This window comes from Schistocerca serialis, chromosome 1, assembly GCF_023864345.2.
Source record: "Schistocerca serialis cubense isolate TAMUIC-IGC-003099 chromosome 1, iqSchSeri2.2, whole genome shotgun sequence".
Classification (NCBI taxonomy): Eukaryota; Metazoa; Arthropoda; class Insecta; order Orthoptera; family Acrididae; genus Schistocerca; species Schistocerca serialis.
In genome coordinates this window covers 784,470,687-784,493,246 of record NC_064638.1, presented here as the reverse complement: position 1 = coordinate 784,493,246, position 22,560 = coordinate 784,470,687, and the positions used below count along the sequence as shown (strand labels likewise).

Below are 22,560 nucleotides of genomic sequence, written 5' to 3'. Positions count from 1 at the left end.
AGCCATAAAAAAGGTACAGTCTATTGGGTAATTGAGTAAATACACAAAAAATACAGTGTAGACAGAGTCATGGAGTTATAACAACAACAATATAGTGAAGGTAGTTACACCTCTTGAAAACATTAACAACTGAGTGCACAAAGGCCTGTGGTTGTCCATCAGATCTCACTGGTGTAGTGCTACATGCACATGGTAGACTAGGTGACAGTGGTCAGTGGGGGTGCAGATTGAATGCTGGCATCCACTATGCTTGCTATACCAATAGCACCACATTGCTACATTTTTCTACTATTTTCTTTTGTTCCCTAAATGTGAAATTTTATTTTCTTCTTGCTTATTATATGAGAATTACTGTGCTGGAGAAGCCGCTGTGTATATTCTAGACAAGCATTATGAGTTTTCTTGGGTTATCAGCCAATTCAAGGTAGCATTCTGCAGCAATGTTTCAATAAGTTTTCTACATGTTATCTTCAGGCGAAGATGACAGGTCTGAAGATAAGTTGTTGAAATATTACTGCAGAATCATGCCTTGACTCAGCTGATAACCCCAGAAGACTTCATCACTGAGATTCACCGAGAAAGTCTTAATTTGTGTGAAGCATTATGAGTCACTTATACTTTTTTCCTTGTTAAAGTTCTGTGAATATTACATTATATTACATGAATAATATTCCATGGATCCCAAGGAGGTTAACATTCTGGGATACAGAAAAATATCAGTGACGTATATTTTATTGAAGTGAAACACAAAATAATAATTTAACTATGTTCAGCATTATAGTATTACAGTGCTAATTCTAAGTATACTCTAATATAACTGCTTAACTCCGAGTTCCTGTGACGACACACTTCAATTGAATACAAGAGGTTGCCCAACAGAAAACTAATTTCCACTTAAACTCTACTATTTACCCACATGACCTATATTCTGACACACTGTTGTATACATATGTACCCATGAATTGAACTCATTTTTGTACTTAAGTTAAACTGTTGCACTCTTTGTAGAGATAGACGCATGACACAAGGACCACATGCTGGTGACCGTCTCCCTGGAGGAGGAAACAGTGTGCTTTATACAGAGCCGCATTAGCATTCTACATCAGTAGTTGATAAGCTTGTGTTCCCTCACATATAGTCACCTGTGCCCTCAGTGATTCATGACGCTGCTCATACAGGGGATTTAAACATTTGTCACTGTACGTATTGCACAGGACTCTTGACTGCAGCATTCAACATTTAGTTGCCCCATATTACTGCCTTACTTGAGTAACCAGTAGGATATCACCTCCTTCCCTAGATTTTGTAAGTAAAGAAGGGTGTCCTGGATGGACTGAAGCAGCTTTTCTGTTGTGTACATGCACTGGACTACTTTAATGCCCACCTCAAGAATTCCCTATTCGTATGGCATGTGACTCTCAGTTATACCAACAGGTCAAACTGTCAGGCAGCCAAGGTAGTCCTCTTCTGCATTAACTCACTCATAAAAAGATATATGTAATTGCTGACATAATATTTTCTGAAAAGATAATTTATAAATGAGATCTGGGGCAATCTTCATCTTGTATTGCAGAAACGTGAAACATGACTGAGCTTTTTGAGCATCCTGGGTATGAGATAGATCTATGTCTGAGCAAGAACTGGAATCAATGCCAGATGTGGATCTTTGGTGGCTTTGTGTCATGTAGTTGATTTACTAAAACTGTCCACATGCTGGGTTAAGCAATCAGATGGAATGACTGGGGATCAGACTTGAACCTATAGATTAGGTACACCTTGATGCTCGCTATTAGATGCACAGTGGTGGTTTACAAACCTCTGCACAGAGGCTGGCGATGGGACTGTACAGAACTGTTGTGTGTGTAACACTCTCATGATCAATACTTCAAAGATCTCTAGACATTTGGTCCGTGATGATCCATGTAACTGACACTCATAACAGAGCCAAGATAAACCACTTAATAAAAACTCTTTGAGACATGTGGCAAAGGCAATTTATGACATTCACATTAAAAATTGTGTAACTCATGACCCTTTTGGTGGACTGTAAATGTGCTTCATATTGTGTAAATGTATGCATAAAGTTTTGTAAGATAAAACTAATTCAGATAAGTAGCAAAACATAATATAATGAAATTGTCCATGATATGAATTCAGTAAGCCGAAGATGCTGTTAATTACAATAGCTGTGCTGATCACCATGGTTTTGGGATTAGTGGCTTTGAAAACTAATCCAACAACTAAGAATTATGTAGCATGGGGATGCAGTCTTTCTTATCAAGTTTTAAATCTGTATATCAAAGCAGTAATGAAGAAGTTAAGACAAAAGTTCAGAAGTGGGACTAAAACTGAATGTGAAAGGATATCAATGATAAGATGCATGATGACACTGACAGCCTCTGAGAAATGAGCAAGAATTGTTGGACTCACTGAATGGAATGAACATTATACTGAGCACAGAACATGAATTGATAGTGAACCAAAGACATACTGATGTACTAAGTGAGCAGCAGAAACAAGATTAGTAGTAATCTTAACATGAAAATTGGCAACCATGTAGTACACAAAGTGAAGGAATTCTACCTTGGAAGTACAATAAAATGACAGATGAAGCAAGAGGATGTAAGAAGCCAGGCTACCATAGGCAAAGAGCTTTTTGACCAAAAGAAGTATGCTGGGATCAGATATAGACCTTAACTTGAAAAAGAAATTTTTGAGAATGTTTACTGAGAATGCTTTGTATGAAAGTGTATAGTGGACTGTTGGAAAATCAGAAATGAAAGCAATCAAAATATTTGAAATGTGGTGTTACAGAAAGATGTCGAAATTTAAGAGAATTGATAAATCAAGAGGACTTCCACAGAATAAGAGAGGAAATGAATACTTGGAATTGTTGGAAACAACTACATTTTTCCTCTGCTGCCACCTTGTACAGTAGTTTGCTGGATTTTCATGTTTGCTCTGTTGTAAGTATATCAATGAATAAGTACGGGGTACGGGGTGTTCAAAGAGTCTCTCTGCAGTGCTGTATGATTGTTAGCTGCACGTGCCGTATGCCACAGTGAATATACAAAAATGAAACTCACTGCAGTATCATTGTGCATTTATTGTTTCATTGAAAAATATGGAACCCACAATCCAGCATCTAGAAATTGCAATCCAAACTTCTATTTTCACAGAATGAAGTGGTTCCTCATGACTACACAGTGGATTTGCAGTACTCCACATGCAAGAATTTGTGAGTTCATGTATCCAGACAAATGAAATGATGCCTCATCAGTGAAAAATGTTTCATTTTGTTGAACGAAACTTTTAAACCATTGACAATAATGCAGTTTCTTGCCATGATCAGTATTTTTCAGTTCTTGCATGACTGTCACTTTGTATGGGAAAAGCTCTAATTTTTTCCTTACAGCTGTGTGGGCCATTCCGACACTAACATCAATTTCCTGGGCGATATTTCTTACTGACATGTTTGGATTCATGGACATTTTATCAGAAATATTGAGTAGTTTATCCTCAGACAAAATTCTAGGATGACCACTTCTCGGTGCATCTGTCACTGAACCCGTACTTTGAAATTTGTTAATCAAATCTTGCACAGTATCGTGATGTGGGAGTGTTGTTTGTGCCAACTTTGAACACTTGTTCGACTAGAAGCACATGTTCTTTAACGGTTAGCATTTTAACACTGACAAAAATGAAACAAACGAACAGAGGAACTAAACTCAAACGTTCACGTCAACACGTATCGCCACACACCAATGATACTACTGACGCTGGCTGAGATAAATGAAACAATGGAATGTTGGGAGAGTCCACTTGAAGGGAAGTAACCCAGGCAGGTGAACAATCATACGGCACATGCGGCTAATAATCATACGGCACTGCGGAGAGACCTTTTGAACATCCTGTAGTATGGCGTATGTGAATTTCATTCATCACAGTCATCATTGCACTGTCTTAGAGTGCTTACTGGAGTCAATATCCAGTAGGTTGTGGACCCAAGAAGAGATTAGTTAAGTTTCGACATTGATAAAGTACTGTTTGTTCAAAAACTGATAAATTAATATTGCTCATAGATGTGTGAAATCAATTGTCATGATTGTTATTGTGATTTTTACTTGCAAAGTTATCATATTTTGCATATGTTCAATGTGGTGCTGTCATATTTTTGCTAATAAACTTTTGAGATTTATTTGCTGAACTACCTGAACATATTTATGATGGTTTTCGGTGAACAATTAATGTTTAATTTTGAAAAGTTGACAGGCATGGCTATCTTCAATAACTGGAAGTGTACAAAGGAAATGTACTGAAACACAACTGACTGTGAGAAACAACTGCTGGTGCTAATGAAAATCCAAATAATGTACAGAAAGCATTATCCAAAATATATTTAACTGTAAATTGATCTATATATTCGAAACTTCATGAAGCAATTACTGCTACAGAAGCATGGCAAAATTTACAATCAGCATTCAAAGATAAGAGTTTATCTACTTACTTTTGGCTGTTACAATACTCAATGAATGCACAATTGGCTTCTGGGATGTATTTGTCAAAAATTATATCACTAGCTCAACAAATTCAGAGCACTGGTAAGAAAATGAACGATGATTATATAGGCCTAGCTGTGATCATGCTAAGTGAACTTATCTGAAGATTTCCAGTGCTTGATTATAGCAACTGAGAATTTGGGCTTCAATTTAGTGAGTTATTGGTTATTGTAGAATCAATGAAACACAAATTGGCTTTGACAGATGAGATTATAGACTTGGCACTGGCAGCTAGTAAACAGAACAGTAAACACCAGAAGTTGAAAATCAACTGCAATATATGAAAACCCAAGTCGTTTAAATGTTATAAATATCAGAAAGTTAGTCATAAAGTGGGTGAGTTTAGAACTAAGAAGAAACCAAATAAATCTTCAGATTGTGGTCATAAGACGAAAGCTGAAAATGAAAATGCATTAATGGCTCTAACTGCATCTTCACATGATGGAGATGGCTGATATGTAGATTCCAGGGGTAAAAGAGACTCATTTAACAATTTCCAATTGGCCACAACTGCAAAAGTTACAGTAGCAGATAACTGCAATGTTGAGGCAAGTGCAGGGGGCAACATTCATCTTGAAGTTACTTATGATGATAAAAATAAGCAGATAACCATGAATGATGTAGCTTGTGTTCCAGGCCTTGGATGTAACTTGCTGTCAATTAGTCAAATGACAAGATATATATTGCGCACAACCTATTCCTAAACCACCATGCAGAAGAACAGGAGCTCTACTTGGCACACTGCACATTGATCCTTATGGCTCTGTGGAAGGAGCACACTATTTCTTACTTTTACAGACAAAAAAGTCAATTGATTATGGGCTAAACTCAGCAAAAGATGTCTCTGACGCTTTCATTGAGTTTAAAGCATGAGTAGAAAATGAAATTGGTTGAAAAATTAAAATAGTTCAAACAGATAATGGAAAAGAATTTGTTAATCAGCATATGAAGTCATTCTTAAAGGAGAATGAAATCTAATATGAACTAACAATTCCTTACACACCAGGACAAAATGGAGTTTCAGAATGCCTGAACCAGTTTATCATTGAAACAGCACGACTGATGTTGACAGACGCAGGACTATGCAATCATATTTTGGGCTGAACCCATTAACAGTAGCGCTTGTGTTGTCATAATTGCTGTCTGCTTCACATCTGCTGTGCAGCAAACTACGTTAATTTAAGTATTAACTGTGTTTTTCTTACTTGTCATTTTTTTCTATGTGTTTTTGCTGTTAGGAAGCTTTAATTTTTGAGTACTAGTAATAGTGTTCCATAGATTTCGTGTTTGTTTTGAATACAGTCCAGAGACAGGTAGCGCTTATTTTCTTTGTTTCCAACAAGAAGTGTCTAGTAACCACAGTTTAGTCAGCTTTCAGCTGCCATTAGCGAATTAGCAGTGTAGTTAAAAGTTGATTAACTCTCTACAGTAAATTGTTGATTTCTTAGGATGGATAGGATGTGTGACTGCTGTGTATGGATGCAGGAGGAGCTGGCCACTGCTCACGAATGACTGAACGTGTTGATGGCCGCGGTCAGCTGTCTTCAGGCTGCTGCCTCAGAGTGTAGAGGCAGTGGGGAGTCTGGTGCGTCGCATGGTACACCCCAGGTGTTACATGTTTCACCCATGGTCCCTGCTGTCGAGACATCTTCGCGGGTACCGGGCGCGGTTGGGCCACTCTCTCCCCAAGGGGAGTGGTGTGTTCAGTGGCATTTGCATCGCACGAGGCAGAGGGTCAATGTGGAGGCTGGCTGTGATTGGGAGCTCCAATGTTAGGCAGGTGTTGGAGCCCCTTAGGAAATAGCGGAAAGGTCAGGGAAGACGGCCAGTGTTCACTCTGTCTGCTTGCCGGGGGGTCTCATCCGAGATGTGGAGGAGGCCCTGCCGGTGGTGATAGAGAGCACTGGATGCACCCGACTGCTACTTGTTGCTCATGTCACCACCAATGACTCCTGCCGTCTGTGTTCAGAGGTCATCCTCAGTTCATACAGGCAGTTGTTGGAGTTGGCGAAGGCAGAAAGCCTCGCTCGTGGGGTGTAATCTGAGCTAACTATTTGTAGAATCATTCCCAGGACCGATCGCGGCCCTGGTTTGGAGCCGAAAGGAAGGCTAAACCAGAGGCTCAGACGATTCTGTGGAGATGTAGGGTGCAAATTTCTTGACCTGACAAGACGCCTCCTGAGATGTGACAAGGCAGTAGTAAGCAAAATGCAACAGGGAATAACAATATTAATGTGGTAATAGTAAACTGCAGGGGCATCTATAGAAAGGTGCCAGAACTGCTCTCATTAATAAACAGTCACAATGCCCACATAGTACTAGGGGCAGAAAGTTGGCTGAAACTAGATGTAAACAGTAATGAAACTCCAAACTCAGATTGGAATGTATACCGCAGAGACAGGCTGGACAGTGAAGGGGAGGCGTGTTTATAGCGATAAAAAGAGCAATAGTATTGAAGGAAATTGACGGAGATCTGACCTGTGAAATAATTTGGGTGAAGGTCATGGTTAAAGCAGGCTCAAACATGGTAATTGGATGTCTCTATAGGCTCCCTGGCTCAGCAGCTGTTGTGGCAGAGCAACTAAAAGAAAATTTGGAAAATATTTCAAGTGGATTTCCCGACCATGTTATAGTTCTGGGTGGAGATCTTAATTTGCCAGATATAGACTGGCAGACTCAAACGTTTATAATGGGTGGCAGGGACAAAGAATCCAGTGAAATTTTTTTAAGTGTGTTATCTGAAAACTACCTTGAGCAGTTAAACAGAGAACCGACTCGTGGCAATAACATATTAGACCTTCTGGTGACAAACAGACCCAAACTATCTGAAAAAGTTAATGCAGAACAGGGAATCAGCAATCATAAAGTGGTTACTGCATTGATAATTTCAGCGGTAAATAGAAATATTAAAAAAGGTAGGAAGATTTTTCTGTTTAGCAAAATTGACAAAAAGCAGATTTCAGAATACTTGATGGCTCAACACAAAAGTTTTGTCTCAAGTACAGATAGTGTTGAGGATCAGTGGACAAAGTTCAAAACCATCGTACAATATGCATTAGATGAGTATGTGCCAAGCAAGATCATAAGAGATGGAAAGGAGCCAAGTGGTACAACACCCGAGTTAGAAAACTGCTGTGGAAGCAAAGGGAACTTCACGGCAAACATAAACATAGCCAAATCCTTGCAGGCAACAATAATTACACGAAGCGAAATGTAGTGTGAGGAGGGCTATGTGAGAGGTGTTCAATGAATTCGAAAGTAAAGTTATATGTACTGACTTGGCAGAAAATTCTAAGAAATTTTGGTCTTATGTCAAAGCGGTAGGTGGATCAAAACAAAATGTCCAGACACTCTGTGAGCAAAATGGTACTGAAACAGAGGATGACATACTAAAGGCCGAAATACTAAATGTCTTTTTCCAAAGCTGTTTCACAGAGGAAGACTTTACTGTAGTTCCTTCTCTAGATTGTCGCACAGATGACAAAATGGTAGATATCAAAATAGATAGGGTGTGCTCCCTGCCGCCGTTGGATAAGCAGCTGCAGCAGCAAGTCGTATACCCCTAGCTTACTTATTTGTTACATAGTTTAATTCTTAATTTCTTTGCATGTTTTTGGGTACTTGCATTGTTTAATTCATAAATTTCGGGCGTATTATAGTATTTGAAAGTTGTAGCATCATGCTTTAGTGTTTACTATGTAGATTCTTACTTAAATTGCGTGTGAGTTTCGTATAGGAGGTGTAATTTCGAGTTTTAGTTACTGTAACCGTAAATTCAGGCAGATTGTAGCACAGTTGTTACGACATTTGTACAGGTTAGTTAATACATTCTTTGCGTGTTTCCCTTGTGTTATCTAGGCACGGACTCGTGTTTCAGTAACTGTTGTTCAACATTGATTAGAATGGACAGGGACTGTGATTGCTGTGTTCGGATGAGGGCTGAGTTGGCACCCCTCCGCTCACAGCTGCAAGCGGCGCTGACTTCGGTCGCGCAGCTTGAGGCTGTTGCCAATGGGCACCACTGTGGGGAGCCGGACTTGGGTATCACGGGGATGTCAACCTCGTCCCGTCTGTCCCCAGATCGGTCTGCCGCTGTGGTTGCCCCTGTTGCTGCCCACAGTGGGGCTGAGCCCTCGCCTGTGGTTGATTGGGAGGTCGTTCCAAGGTTTGGCAGGCAGCGAAAGACGTCCCCGGAGGCTGATCAGAAAGCCTCCCCGGTGCGTCTGACAAACAGGTTTCAGGCACTGTCTCTGTCTCAGCCAGATGCAGCTGCCTGCCCTGTTTCAGAGGATGATTCTCAGCCTTCAAGGTCCCGGCAATCACAGAGAGTGGGCTTATTGGTAGTTGGGAGCTCCAATGTTAGGCGCGTAATGGGGCCCCTTAGGGATATGGCGGCTAAGGAGGGGAAGAAATGCAGTGTGCACTCCGTGTGGAGTCATTCCTGACGTGGAAAGGGTCCTTCTGGATGCCATGAAGAGCACAGGGTGCAGCCAGCTGCAGGTGGTGGCACATGTCGGCACTAATGACGTGTGTCGCTTTGGATCTGAGGAAATTCTCTCTGGATTCCAGCGGCTATCTGATTTGGTGAAGGCTGCCAGTCTTGCTTACAAGATGAAGGCAGAGCTCACCATCTGCAGCATCGTTGACAGAACCGACTGCGGACCTTTGGTGCAGAGCCAGGTGGAGGGTCTGAATCAGAGGCTCAGACGGTTTTGCGACCGTGTTGGCTGCAGATTCCTTGACTTGCGCCATAGGGTGGTGGGGTTTCGGGTTCCGCTGAATAGGTCAGGAGTTCACTACACTCAGCTGGTGGCTACATGGGTAGCGGAGGCTGTGTGGCATGGACTGGGTGGTTTTTTAGGTTAGAAAGCCTTGAGAAAGTACGGGGTGGGCTGCAATCTCAAAGGATGCATGGAAAATACAGAATGTGCTTGGATCAAGGAACAGTCGGAATTGTAGTTATAAATTGTTGTAGTTGTGCTGGGAAAGTCCCTGAGCTTCAAGCGCTAATAGAAAGCACAGAAGCTGAAATTGTTATAGGTACAGAAAGCTGGCTAAAGCCTGAAATAAGTTCTGCAGAAATTTTTACGAAGTCTCAGATGGTGTTCAGGAAAGATAGATTAGGCAGAATTGGTGGTGGAGTGTTTGTGTCTGTCAGTAATGGTTTATCTTGTAGTGAAGTCGAAGTAGATACTCCGTGCGAATTGGTATGGGTGGAGGTTATACTTAACAGCCGAACTAAGTTAATAGTTGGCTCCTTCTACCGACCCCCAGACTCCGCTGATATAGTTGCTGAACAGTTCAGAGAAAATTTGAGTCTCATAACAAATAAATACCCCACTCATACGGTTATAGTTGGTGGGGACTTCAACCTTCCCTCCATATGTTGGCAAAAATACTTGTTCAAAACCGGTGGTAGGCAGAAAACATCTTCTGAGATTGTCCTAAATGCTTTCTCCGAAAATTATTTCGAGCAGTTAGTCCATGAACCCACGTGAATTGTAAATTGTTGCGAAAACACACTTGACCTCTTAGCCAGTAACAATCCAGAGCTGATAGAGAGCATCATGACTGATACAGGGATTAGTGTTCACAAGGTCGTTGTAGCTAGGCTCAATACCATTTCTTCCAAATCCACCAGAAACAAACGCAAAATAATTTTATTTAAAAAAGTGGATAAAGTGTCACTAGAAGCCTTCCTAGGAGACAATCTCCATTCCTTCCGAACTGACTATGCAAATGTAGAAGAGATATGGCTCAAATTCAAAGATATAGTAGCAACAGCAATTGAGAGATTCATACCTCATAAATTGGTAAGAGATGGAACTGATCCCCCGTGGTACACAAAACAGGTCGGAACGCCGTTGCAGAGGCAACGAAAAAAGCATGCGAAGTTCAGAAGAACGCGAAATCCTGAAGATTGGCTAAAATTTACAGACGCACGAAATTTGGCACGGACTTCAATGCGAGATGCCTTTCATAGGTTACTGTTACCAACGACTGTGTCACTAAAGCGGAGTTATTGAACGCAGTTTTCCGAAATTCCTTCACCAGGGAAGATGAATGGAATATTGCAGAATTTGCAACACGAACAGCTGCTAGCATGAGTTTCTTAGAAGTAGATGCCTTAGGGATTGCGAAGCAACTCAAGTCGCTTGATACGGGCAAGTCTTCAGGTCCAGATTGTATACCGATTAGGTTCCTTCCAGATTACGCTGATACAATAGCTCCCTACTTAGCAATCATATACAACCACTCACTCACTGATAGATCTGTACCTACAGATTGGAAAATTGCACAGGTCACACCAGTGTTTAAGAAGGGTAGTAGGAGTAATCCATCAAACTACAGACCTATATCATTGACATCGGTTTGCAGTAGGGTTTTGGAACATATACTGTATTCAAACATTATGAATCACTTTGAAGGGAATGATCTATTGATATGTAATCAGCATGGTTTCAGAAAACATCGTTCTTGTGCAACGCAGCTAGCTCTTTATTTGCACAAAGTAATGGCCGCTATCGACAGGGGATCTCAAGTTGATTCCGTATTTCTAGATTTCCGGAAAGCTTTTGACACCGTTCCTCACAAGCGACTTCTAATCAAGCTATGGGCCTATGGGGTATCGTCTCAGTTGTGCGACTGGATTCATGATTTCCTGTCAGGAAGGTCGCAGTTCATAGTAATAGACGGCAAATCATCGAGTAAAACTGAAGTGATATCAGGTGTTCCCCAGGGAAGCGTCCTGGGACCTCTGCTGTTCCTGATCTATATAAATGACATGAGTGACAATCTGAGCAGTTCTCTTAGATTGTTCGCAGATGATGCTGTAATTTACCATCTAGTGAGGTCATCCGAAGACCAGTATCAGTTGCAAAGCAATTTAGAAAAGATTGCTGTATGGTGTGGCAGGTGGCTGTTGACGCTAAATAACGAAAAGTGTGAGGTGATCCACATGAGTTCCAAAAGAAATCCGTTGGAATTAGATTACTCGATAAATAGTACAATTCTCAAGGCTGTCAATTCAACTAAGTACCTGGGTTTTAAAATTACGAACAACTTCAGTTGGAAAGACCACATAGATAATATTGTGGGGAAGGCGAGCCAAAGGTTGCGTTTCATTGGCAGGACACTTAGAAGATGCAACAAGTCCACCAAAGAGACAGCTTACACTACACTCGTTCGTCCTCTGTTAGAATATTGCTGCGCCATGTGGGATCCTTACCAGGTGGGATTGACGGAGGACATCGAAAGGGTGCAAAAAAGGGCAGCTCATTTTGTATTATCACGTAATAGGGGAGAGAGCGTGGCAGATATGATACGTGAATTGGGATGGAAGTCGTTAAAGCAAAGACGTCTTACGTCGCGGCGAGATCTATTTACGAAATTTCAGTCACCAACTTTCTCTTCCGAATGCAAAAATATTTTGTTGAGCCCTCTACATAGGTAGGAATGATCATCAAAATAAAATAAGAGAAATCAGAGCTCAAACAGAAACGTTTAGGTGTTCGTTTTTCCCACGCGCTGTTCGGGAGTGGAATGGTAGAGAGATAGTATGATTGTGGTTCGATGAACCCTCTGCCGAGCACTTAAATGTGAATTGCAGAGTAGTCATGTAGATGTAGATGACAGAGTGATAGAGAAACAATTAAAATCGCTCAAAAGAGGAAAGGCCACTGGACCTCATGGGATACCAGTTTGATTTTACACAGAGTACGCAAAGGAACTTGCCCTCCTTCTTGCAGCAGTGTACCGTAGGTCTCTAGAAGAGCATAGCATTCCAAAGGATTGGAAAAGGGCACAGGTCATCCCTGTTTTCAAGAAAGGACATCGAACAGATGTGCAGAACTATAGACCTATATCTCTAATGTTGATCAGTTGTAGAATTTTGGAGCACGTATTATGTTCGAGTATAATGGCTTTTCTGGAGACTAGAAATCTACTCTGTAGGAATCAGCATGGATGATCAATGATGACGATGGGGAGGTTCTGGATGCAGCAAGATGTTGGCTCTGACATCAACCAGTAGAGTGGCACCATGTGGGCATACAGGCCACGAAAAAGATGATGGTGTGAAACCCAGCTTACGTTATTCATCCACGAGACCCAGAGGGCCATAGACACGGGTTTTCAGGTAGATGCCGTGTTTTTTGACTTCTGCAAGGCGTTTGATACAGTTCCCCACAGTCATTTAATGAACAAAGTAAGAGCATATGGACTATCAGACCAATTGTGTGATTGGATTGAAGAGTTCCTAGATAACAAAATGCAGCATGTCATTCTCAATGGAAAGAAGTCTTCCGAAGTAAGAGTGATTTTAGGTGTGCAGCAGGGGAGTGTCGTAGGACTGTTGCTATTCACAATATACATAAATGACGTTGTGGATAACATCGGAAGTTCACTGAGGCTTTTTGTGGATGATGCTGTGGTATATCGAGAGGTTGTAACAATGGAAAATTGTACTGAAATTCAGGAGGATCTGCAACGAATTGACACATGGTGCAGGGAATGGCAATTGAATCTTAATGTAGACAAGTGTAATGTGCTGCAAATACATAGAAAGAAAGATCCTTTACCATTTAGCTACAGTATAGCAGGTCAGCAACTGGAAGCAGTTAATTTCATAAATTATCTGGCAGTAGGCATTAGGAGTGATTTAAAATGGAATGACCATATAAAATTAATAGTCAGTAAAGCAGATGCCAGACTGAGATTCATTGGAAGAATCCTAAGGAAATGCAATCTGAAAATGAAGGAAGTAGGTTACAGTACACTTGTTTGCCCACTGCTTGAATACTGCTCACTGGTGTTGGATCCGTACCAGATAGGGTTGATAGAAGAGATAGAGAAGATCCAACGGAGAGCAGCGCGCTTCATTGCAGGATCACTTAGTAATCATGAAAGCATTACTCCAGTGTAAGACTCTGCAAGAGAGACGCTCAGTAGCTCGGTACGGGCTTTCGTTGAAGTATCGAGAACATACCTTCACCAAGGAGTCAAGCAGTATATTGCTCCCTCCTACGTATATCTCGTGAAGAGACCATGAGGATAAAATCAGAGAGATGAGAGCCCACACAGAGGCATACTGACAATCTTTCTTTCCACAAACAATAAGAGACTGGAATAGAAGGGAGAACCAATAGAGGTACTCAAGGTACCCTCCGCCACACACTGTCAGGTGGCTTGCAGAGTATGGATGTAGATGTAGATGTTGAACACAGTGATTTATCAGAGGACATTATCTCCAACAAAAGTTATTCAGAATGTTACTCCTGAAGAATTATGGAGGAGCCATTAAATAAATCTGAGTCACTTACTAATCTTTGGATGTTGAGCATTTGTATGTATACCAAAAAATAAACAAATAAAATTAGAAGACAAGTCCAAGGAACGACCCTTTGTTGGATATTGCACAGATTCTAAAGCATACTCTCTGACTGATTCAAATTCACCAAAGACAATAGTGAAAGCACACAATGTGCAATTCATTGAAAATTCAAAATGAAACTATGGAAATGAACAGTAATCTGATTGATGATAGTAGTATGGAAAACAATCAGGCAGCAGCAGCACATATCAGCATCAAAGAGACAACAGAACAAACACAATCTGCTGATGTTGATAGGAATGCAGTTTACCTTGGACTGGCACAAAGTGACACGGAATGGACAGTGAATGGCAATGTACAAGGGACATTCAATAAGTAATGCAATACACTTTTTCTGAAAGCAGGTTGGTTTTAGTCAGGATTCCAGTACACCATATTATTCTCTACTCTTTTAGCTACAGAACCCTGTTTCTCAACATAATCTCCATTCAGTGTGATGGCCTTGCACCACCTTATGGGGAGGGCCTGTATGCCCACATGGTGCCACTCTACTGGTTGATGTCAGAGCCAACATCTTGCTGCATCCAGAACCTCCCCATCGTCATCATTGATCATCCACACAGTCCTACAATTCAGGAGTCACAGCTGTGTGTGGCTGGCCGGCACGCGGAAGATCGGACAGGTTTGCGCAATCTTGTTGCAATGACGACAGATTTTATCATGCTAAACTTGTTTCGATTAAAATTATTACATTAAAAACTGTAGTGACCCATATCAGATTCCACACCCATGATCTGGGCACGCAGCTGTACAGTGCATCACAGAAATCACAAGATGCCAGCATTGGCAGAGGCCCCCACTTTCAGATGTGCGCCGGCTGACAGTTTATAGAGTCAAGCCTGGCCAGCCTTACTCTCAGCCAGATGTTTAATTCAGCCAGTGTGACTAGGACTAGTGGGGCCGCCACTCCACAGCCAGTGTTTTTTTCTTTACCAACATTCTTGAGGTAATAAAGTGTTGTGTTCAAGGTAATAAAGTGTAGTGTTCATTATTATCTGTGTGTTCTTGTAGTTAGAACAAAAATCAGATTATATTTAACTGTGTACACATTTAAAATTAATAAAATGTCAACAAATAATAAGTTACCATCTAAAAAGAGTCATTGTGGTAAACAAAAATTATGTAGAATTGTGCATATTGCAAATAGAAACAATAGCAAAAAGAACCAGTTTCAGACACCTATTTCCAGCCAGTTTTTGAGATGTTGTATTTGAGAGTTACACATGTTTTACCATCTAATTCTCCTCCCCCCCCCCTCCCCCCATACCAACACCACCATGTCCCTCCATCCACCTCCTTCCTTCCTTCTCTCTACCCCCATTCCTCTCCCCTTTCCGTACCTCCATCGACCTCACACACCTCAACCTGGTTCTTTTTGCTATTTTTCTATTTGCACTATTCAGTATTACATAATTTGTTTTTACCACAATGATCTTTTTCAGGCAGTGGCTTACTATTTGTTGCCACTTTATTAATTTTAAATACATACACAGCTAAATGTTATCTGGTTTTTAATGTCCAATTTTAATTTTAACATTTTAAACAAGTTTAGCATGATAAAGTTCCATTTGTATTGCACACCCTCCTTGTACATACTACTACTGTCCTCTCTTGCCAGAAGGTTTCTTCTGCCCACCTATTCTGTACATGATGCTTGTACACTAGCTGTACATTGGTGAGGAAATACCGGATGACAATAACCATGTTGTGCAAGTTTTACTTATTACTGTAGTGGCACTACTGTTTGGGATAGGGAAAGTCAGTTTTGGTGTTATATTTCTAAGCGTGCAAGCTACAGCCAGGCACAGGCTTGTTTACAGTGAGTTATGCTCACCAGCAGCTGCGAAGTAAAATAGAGGCCACAGGGACGTAGAACCGCTGGAAAAAGTACACGCAACAGTTTGCATGGTGCAAGTCACAGGCAGAAGGGGCCTACTGGCAAACCTGTGTTATGAGTATGTAATGCAGAGCAGTGGGTTTAGCAAAACAGAGGCACAGAGCTGCATATAAATAGGTGCTGGTTCACTAACAAAGCATTCAAGAGTGGCAGCTCTCCTGGACAGCGGGGAGTGTCACACCACCGGCTACACACAGCAGCAGATGGGGCGCCAGTGTTCCAGTCGCTGGTTTGACCCTCTGAGGCCAATGCAGGATTCGTAGCCAGCCAGCGGTGGGCCACTCCATGGCTTGCTACTGTGAGCAGTCGTCTTGGCTCCCAAAACGCACCAGAGATATCCAGGACGAGGCCTGCAAATTGAGCTGCCGGATCACAGGTGCTTGTTGTCTCTGAGACCCAAGCCATGCCAGTGGGGATGCATGGCATGGGCCACCTTGCAGTTGTCAGTGGGGGGTGCTGAGGCAGTGCAGGAAGAAGGTCGCTGAGGTGGCTGCCGGTGCAGCCCTGACGTCGCCACAACTCTGCAGCCGTACAAGGCCGACACACCATAGGGCGTTGCATGGGTCGCTGAGGCAGCCATTCCACACCAAATCGTTTTTCAGACAGCAAAGTAGTGTCCTCAGCATTACGGGACCTGGTGATGCAGACTGAGAGGAATGAGGGCACTGTAGCTGGAAATAATAAATCACTTGGAAAGCTCGGACGAGTCTTAATAAGTTGCCATCTACCTCCTCCCACTACATTTGGTGTTGCTGTTACATTCAGAGTCAGAAGTTGCCACTACATCACAGAGGTGAAATTTTATATCTGACTGATGCCTCTGGGCTACATTTTAATGCACCTCTGGCACAACATGTAATTCACTAAGTCTGAATAACTTTTGTGTTCATAATGAGATGCATTGTACCTGTGTGTGTGTATGTGTGTGTGTGTGTGTGTGTGTGTGTGTGTGTGTGTGTGTCTTTCATGTTTTCACTGTTACCTTGTTTATGTGGTCAGCATTTCCTTCTGAATAAGACATTTTTGTAAACGTTGAAACCCTGGTAAAGGGGTTTTAATTCAGCTTGTGGCACACTGTGCCATCTTGAAGTGTCACCTGAGATAGGTCCCACCACAGAAGATTGGAAATGACCATGGGACATGAATGGTGGTGAACTCTTGTGGAGACGAGGATCCATGCAGTATCTTGCAGAGAGAAACAATGGTGGCTGGACTACTGAGAGGAGGCTTGGGGGCTGGTGGAATGTATGAGAGATAACTGTGACTGATGTGGTTGGTCATAGAGTTTTGCTGATGGGGTTGACCTGACCTGTGGAGTGGAATGATACGAAGTCAGAAGAGCGTAAGGGCCTCATCCAAACAAGGATGGTGGTGGAACTTGGACAGCTCAGATTTAAAGGAAAAGATTAAGCATTCAGCTAGGTCATCACAGTCAGGGTGGAAGGGCTCAGTACACATCAGAATAGGGCCATCTGCTTCACAGGAAGTGGAGAATCCTACACAAACAAACTGAGGCCCACTATTTGTGACAATAGTTTCTGCAAACTCATCAAATGATACAATAAGGGACAAAATTTGAATGGTCTGCCCAAAAAGACATCAGCGTACTGCAGTTACTACTGTCAGCCATGTGGCCCACAGAGGAAGAAAGACCCACAGCCATTGACCTCTGGCAGCACTCAGGTTGCCACATGGTAGCCAGAACAAGGAAGTCCATCCTTTGTCCACCATATGAAATCCATGCTTGCATAACTCGTCTGTGTTGTTGGTTGCTGGCTGAGCAGGTGAAAAGCCTTGGCATAGCAGTTGTCACATATGCATGCAACTTACTGTCCTGGTTGCAATGCTGAAACCATAAATTCTGGTGTATCATCAATTGGTTCTAATATTTTGGCAACAAATGACATGAAATTACATTGCAACCTTTACACTTGAATTGGTCTCAAATAAGTTGGAGTAAACTGGAGAATTTATTTTTTTCCTGCAACTCTTGAACCCAAATAAAACCTTTCTTCCAAGAGGTTCTGGCTGATTCTATTTGAGACTTACCAACAAAAATGAATTCAATGTTTCATAAATATTCACAATTTTTATGCTGCACATGGAACACACTGGAAAATAGAACAATCAGAAATAAATATAATTAGCCACCTGTGAAAATAATTAATGCTCCATGCATTTTTGCATAGCTTGTAATTAAAAACTTTCCTCCTCAATATTCCTGCCAATATTCAAAAATTTCTTTAATTTCTTTGCAAACTGTATGGATCATATCTGCCAAGCTATAGTCCTGAAAATTCCTGTTTCTGGGAGAAATTGCTAGCAAAACAGTAAAATGTAGAACTTCAGTGTTGATTAGATGTGAGAGGACTAAGTTTGGTAAAAATAATTTTTTTTATCTTTATGTCCATATCCCTCTGGAATGACTGAACAGTAGTTTGCCCAAGAAACTTGTGCATAACTGTAGACTTTGGAGGAAAAGAAAAAACATTTGCAGAAATTTGATATTTTATGGAGAAAAAGATTCTGTTTCAAATGGTAGTTAACTCAAGTATGGATCAGGTATCATTTCTTTGTCAGAACATTTGTTTATGGACAACCTCACCTTGGCTACCTCAAAAACCTATGAACATAGACATGATAAAACTTACAGGCTTCACTCCCTTTGTCAGAAAAGTTCCAGGACAGGTTCTTTTAAGAACAGAAAATTGTTCTTACCAAGTAATGATCCTAGCTCCTATAAAAGAAGTCCCCTTGGCTATTTATATATAATTGCCAATGTTTCTGGAGGTCTTGGAAGCAAATACGGAGATTTTAAACTGTGATGCTTGTAATCTTATTTGTCACAGCACGTTGGATGTCTTTCATTCACAGAAAGAAGAAAAAATCACAATTGAAGGGTCAGGTGAAGGTAGAGGGTGTGAGATGGCAATAACAGAACTTCTGGCCTTATATTTGATAACAGATAAAGTTGTAAGGGGTTTTGCATTGTCAAGCAGCAAGAACCAGTACTGAGAAGGCCACAAAACAGGATGGCCACATTGAACTGCTTGCTGCAAACATTTCAAGACTTAGATGTACAGAGTTTGGTTCACTGTTTGACCTGAGGAACATACTAATGGTGAACTTCACTATTGAAGAATATGATCAACATTGTCATTGTTCTCGAAGGTTGTTGTTTGACTTTTTACAAGGCTGGTAAACCAGGACTCCAACATACAACACTCTGATGCTGTGGTGTGTGTGTGTGTGTGTGTGTGTGTGTGTGTGTGTGTGTGTCATCCTCAGCAATAAATCTTTGACAGAAATATGGGATCACATCGAGCTCCATCTACTAGTTCAGGAGAAATGCTTTCTGTTAGTGTGTGAGGAACAAGTTTTGCATTAAGTTACTGTTTCACTGAATCTTCACATAAAATCTTATGACTCACATCACAATTAAAATTAAGTTCTTCTGATATTGTACACACAGCTGCACAACAGTCTTCTTGCAATAACTGCCTTACACGCTACATGTTTGCGTCGGTATGTGCTGTAGACAGGTGACCAGCTCTAGAATTGTGTTTCACTGAATCTCTGCCTTCGCAAAACCTTTTGCACCACTCAAAATATGACTTCTTGAAAGTGCCTCGCCTTAATATGCTTGCTTAATCATTATACACGTTTCACTAGGGGTTTTCTCAAGCTTAATGCAGAACTTAAAGCTCACTCTTTGCTCTCAGTCAGCATCCATTGTGACACCGTAACCAGTGCACCAAGAACCCAAACAGTGTGTTACTAAACACAACCCTGCCACCTAATGAGTTTGCGAGGGAACGTGTTCGAGGTCATTTCAAGGATGCACACATACCAGGTAACATAAAATCAATATTTGTTCCTTTTAAGTATTGTAAACTCAGAAATAAAAAAACTGTCCTGGAACTTTTCTGACAAAGGGTACATAAAAAAGCTACTACAAAATAAGATGAACTACATAAAAGAGATCAAGTTGCTTCAGCTTGAGAGAAATTTTGTTGTGTCAAAATTTATTGTCAAGTTTGAATGCCATTTATGCCAAAGAGAGCCAAATGACATAAAACTTACAGAATATGCATAATGAAAATATTCCAACTATCTTGGGACATTCTGCAGCATTACCACAATCAGCCAATGAATCATAGCACTTCAAACATGGCTAAATTTTTTGAAATGCTGCCATGACAACTATGCAGCCTTCACTTAAGAGGCCTGTGCCCACAGAGTATTAAAATTTGGGAGCTACAAATTTGTAAATCTTCCATTAGTTCTTTAGAAAACCTGCACACCAAATTTGTCAAAATCGAAGATTTGAAGTGGGGACCCATACACCACTTGACAAGGAATCATCCTGCTTACTAACACGTCATGTAAATTTGCTTCAAGCCCAAGGTTATGAAGTACTATGACAAAACTTTACCAATGTTATATATGGCACAGACTGGGGAAAGTTGACTAAATTTATTGACAGTAATCCTATTTTAGAGCATATTCAATTTTTGAAAAATCTAATATTCTATCAAATAGCTTTGTGATAAAGTGATTGACAATTTTGTTTGCACTGTGATGTGCATCTGGAATGAAGTATTTTTTAATTTATTTTAATCTTTATGATTCTACAGGTAGACGCAGGTGTCTGGGAGAAGGTCTTGCAAGGAGCACTATGTTTCTGTTTTTCTCAACAGTGTTACATAGCTTCAGCATCAGTGTGCCAGCAGCCCATCCTGTCCCTTCACTTGATGGTTATGATGGTGTCACTCTGTCACCTAAGCCTTTCTATGCAACCCTCACACCAAGATTATAGCACAACTGATCTGCTTGATCTTGATTTTACATGTTTATTCCATAATGTTTAGTATGTGTGCAGGAAATTTAGACTTGCTTGTTTTGATATATTCATGAGATGATATTTAAAATTAATTACCAGTATTAGAATAATGCTTATCAGTTGAAAGTGGTGGAATTTACACTCATTTATATAATACTAATCACACACACACAAGAGGGATTGGGGTGGCAACTGAATAGCATTAATTACTGTTTTTCTTGTGCAGTATGGGACAAGTGAGCCTATATTTTCATCCTTTTTATGATTTTATGCTTCATTGTATTCTTAAGTAGCTATCCAATATTGCATACAGAAAAGACAGTATTCCTTAACACTTGCCACTTCATACTGCAGCATGTGTGTCTAAGTTTATACACATGGGAAGAATTTAAATAATTACTCATATTATGAACAAAGGCATTTTACTAGATGTATTACAACATAATGTGCTACCTAAGACTTGAAATTTCATATCTGAATTATTCAGATAAATTATAAAGGTGGTAAGAAAGGTGTATATCTAATTTTATTTAATAATCTGCTCATGTGCTGTCTCTAATTTTATTTAACTACCTGCTTGTATGCCATATTTAATTTTATTTAACTATCTGCTTGTATGCTGTATACCACTTGTATTAACAGGCACCTAATTTCAGATTTTTGTATTAGAATATAGAATTCCATTCTCAATTTTAGACGAGCACAAACTCTTTGTTGAAAATCTTCTGTTATATATTCGACAATATTATGAAAAGGATAATTTCTACTTACCGTATAGCAGAGACGCTGAGTTGCAGATAGACACGACAAAAAGACTGTCAAACAAGTAAGCTTTAGGCCAAAAAAGCCTTCATCAGGATTGCTGCATACTGTTGAAAATACCACTATGTGGTGAACAGAAAGTATAAAAATTCCTTACTGAGCAAAGAGTTCCATTAAATATAACATCTTTTTCTTGTTTTACTTACAAATAAACACTAATGACTTTTTTTTTTCAAATTCAGCTTAATCCACAGGTCATTCCTACATTCATATTATTTAAGCTTCTTTGCATTTTAAATTTATGTAAACACTTGCCAATTTGTTTCACAACGGAAAAGGTTATTTCATTATTACTGCTCTCTACCTCCTCCTCCCTTGACCCCCTTCACTCACTCTTCCAAACACATTTTCATCTTTATGACTTCTGCATTCTGCAAATTTGGCTGCCTATGTGTTACTGTGGTCTTGGTGCAAATGATTATTTGCTGCATGCATTATTTGTAATCTGAGAAGTTTAAAAGTGTGATATGATATCTCATCTGATTAGTAATAGTAAAGTGTTGTCCTGTACACAGTAACATACTGATCTGTGAAAACTTCAGCACTTATGGGGAGGCAGATTATCTATCCAATTGTATTATATTTTCAAAAATTGATTATTTTGTTGATATATTAGTCCTCACTATGCCACAAAATAATATTTCTCATTTATGAATTCACTTGATCATTCATTTATTTTGTCCCATAGATATGAGGAATATCTTAGGGATTTCAGATGAGCACTACAAAAGAAAGTTAGCTGTTATAAACTAATTATGGATCTTGTAATAATAGCACAATAGTTAATAATATTACAAAGATGCCATATATTAATTGGGCCATATATTATTTGTCATATACAAAACTGATTGAAATTTGCAGAAGCATCTTTATTCTGTTACAAGCTGCTCCACATTCAGTTACATTAACATGAATTCTGAGTTATTGCTTGTGACTGAACAGTTGTACCAGCCAGAAAATAAATGACATTGCTGTTGTGTAAAGTATATTCATCTGTATTTAGCTGAATGAGAAACCGTTGAGTCCTCTCATTCCGTGGAAGATTGAG

General features: G+C 40.3%; 1 protein-coding gene across 1 annotated transcript in view; it reads left to right on the top strand.

Annotated features, from left to right (window-relative positions):
• The window catches only part of LOC126483642 (methyl farnesoate epoxidase-like), a 174,399-nt gene extending 152,780 nt beyond the window's left edge, over positions 1-21,619 (top strand). Inside the window, exon 9 of the mRNA XM_050106699.1 lies at positions 20,485-21,619. Coding sequence (XP_049962656.1) covers positions 20,485-20,666 — 182 coding nt within the window. The 3' untranslated portion in view covers positions 20,667-21,619. The remainder of the gene's footprint in view (positions 1-20,484) is intronic.
• The last annotated feature ends 941 nt before the right edge of the window (positions 21,620-22,560 follow it).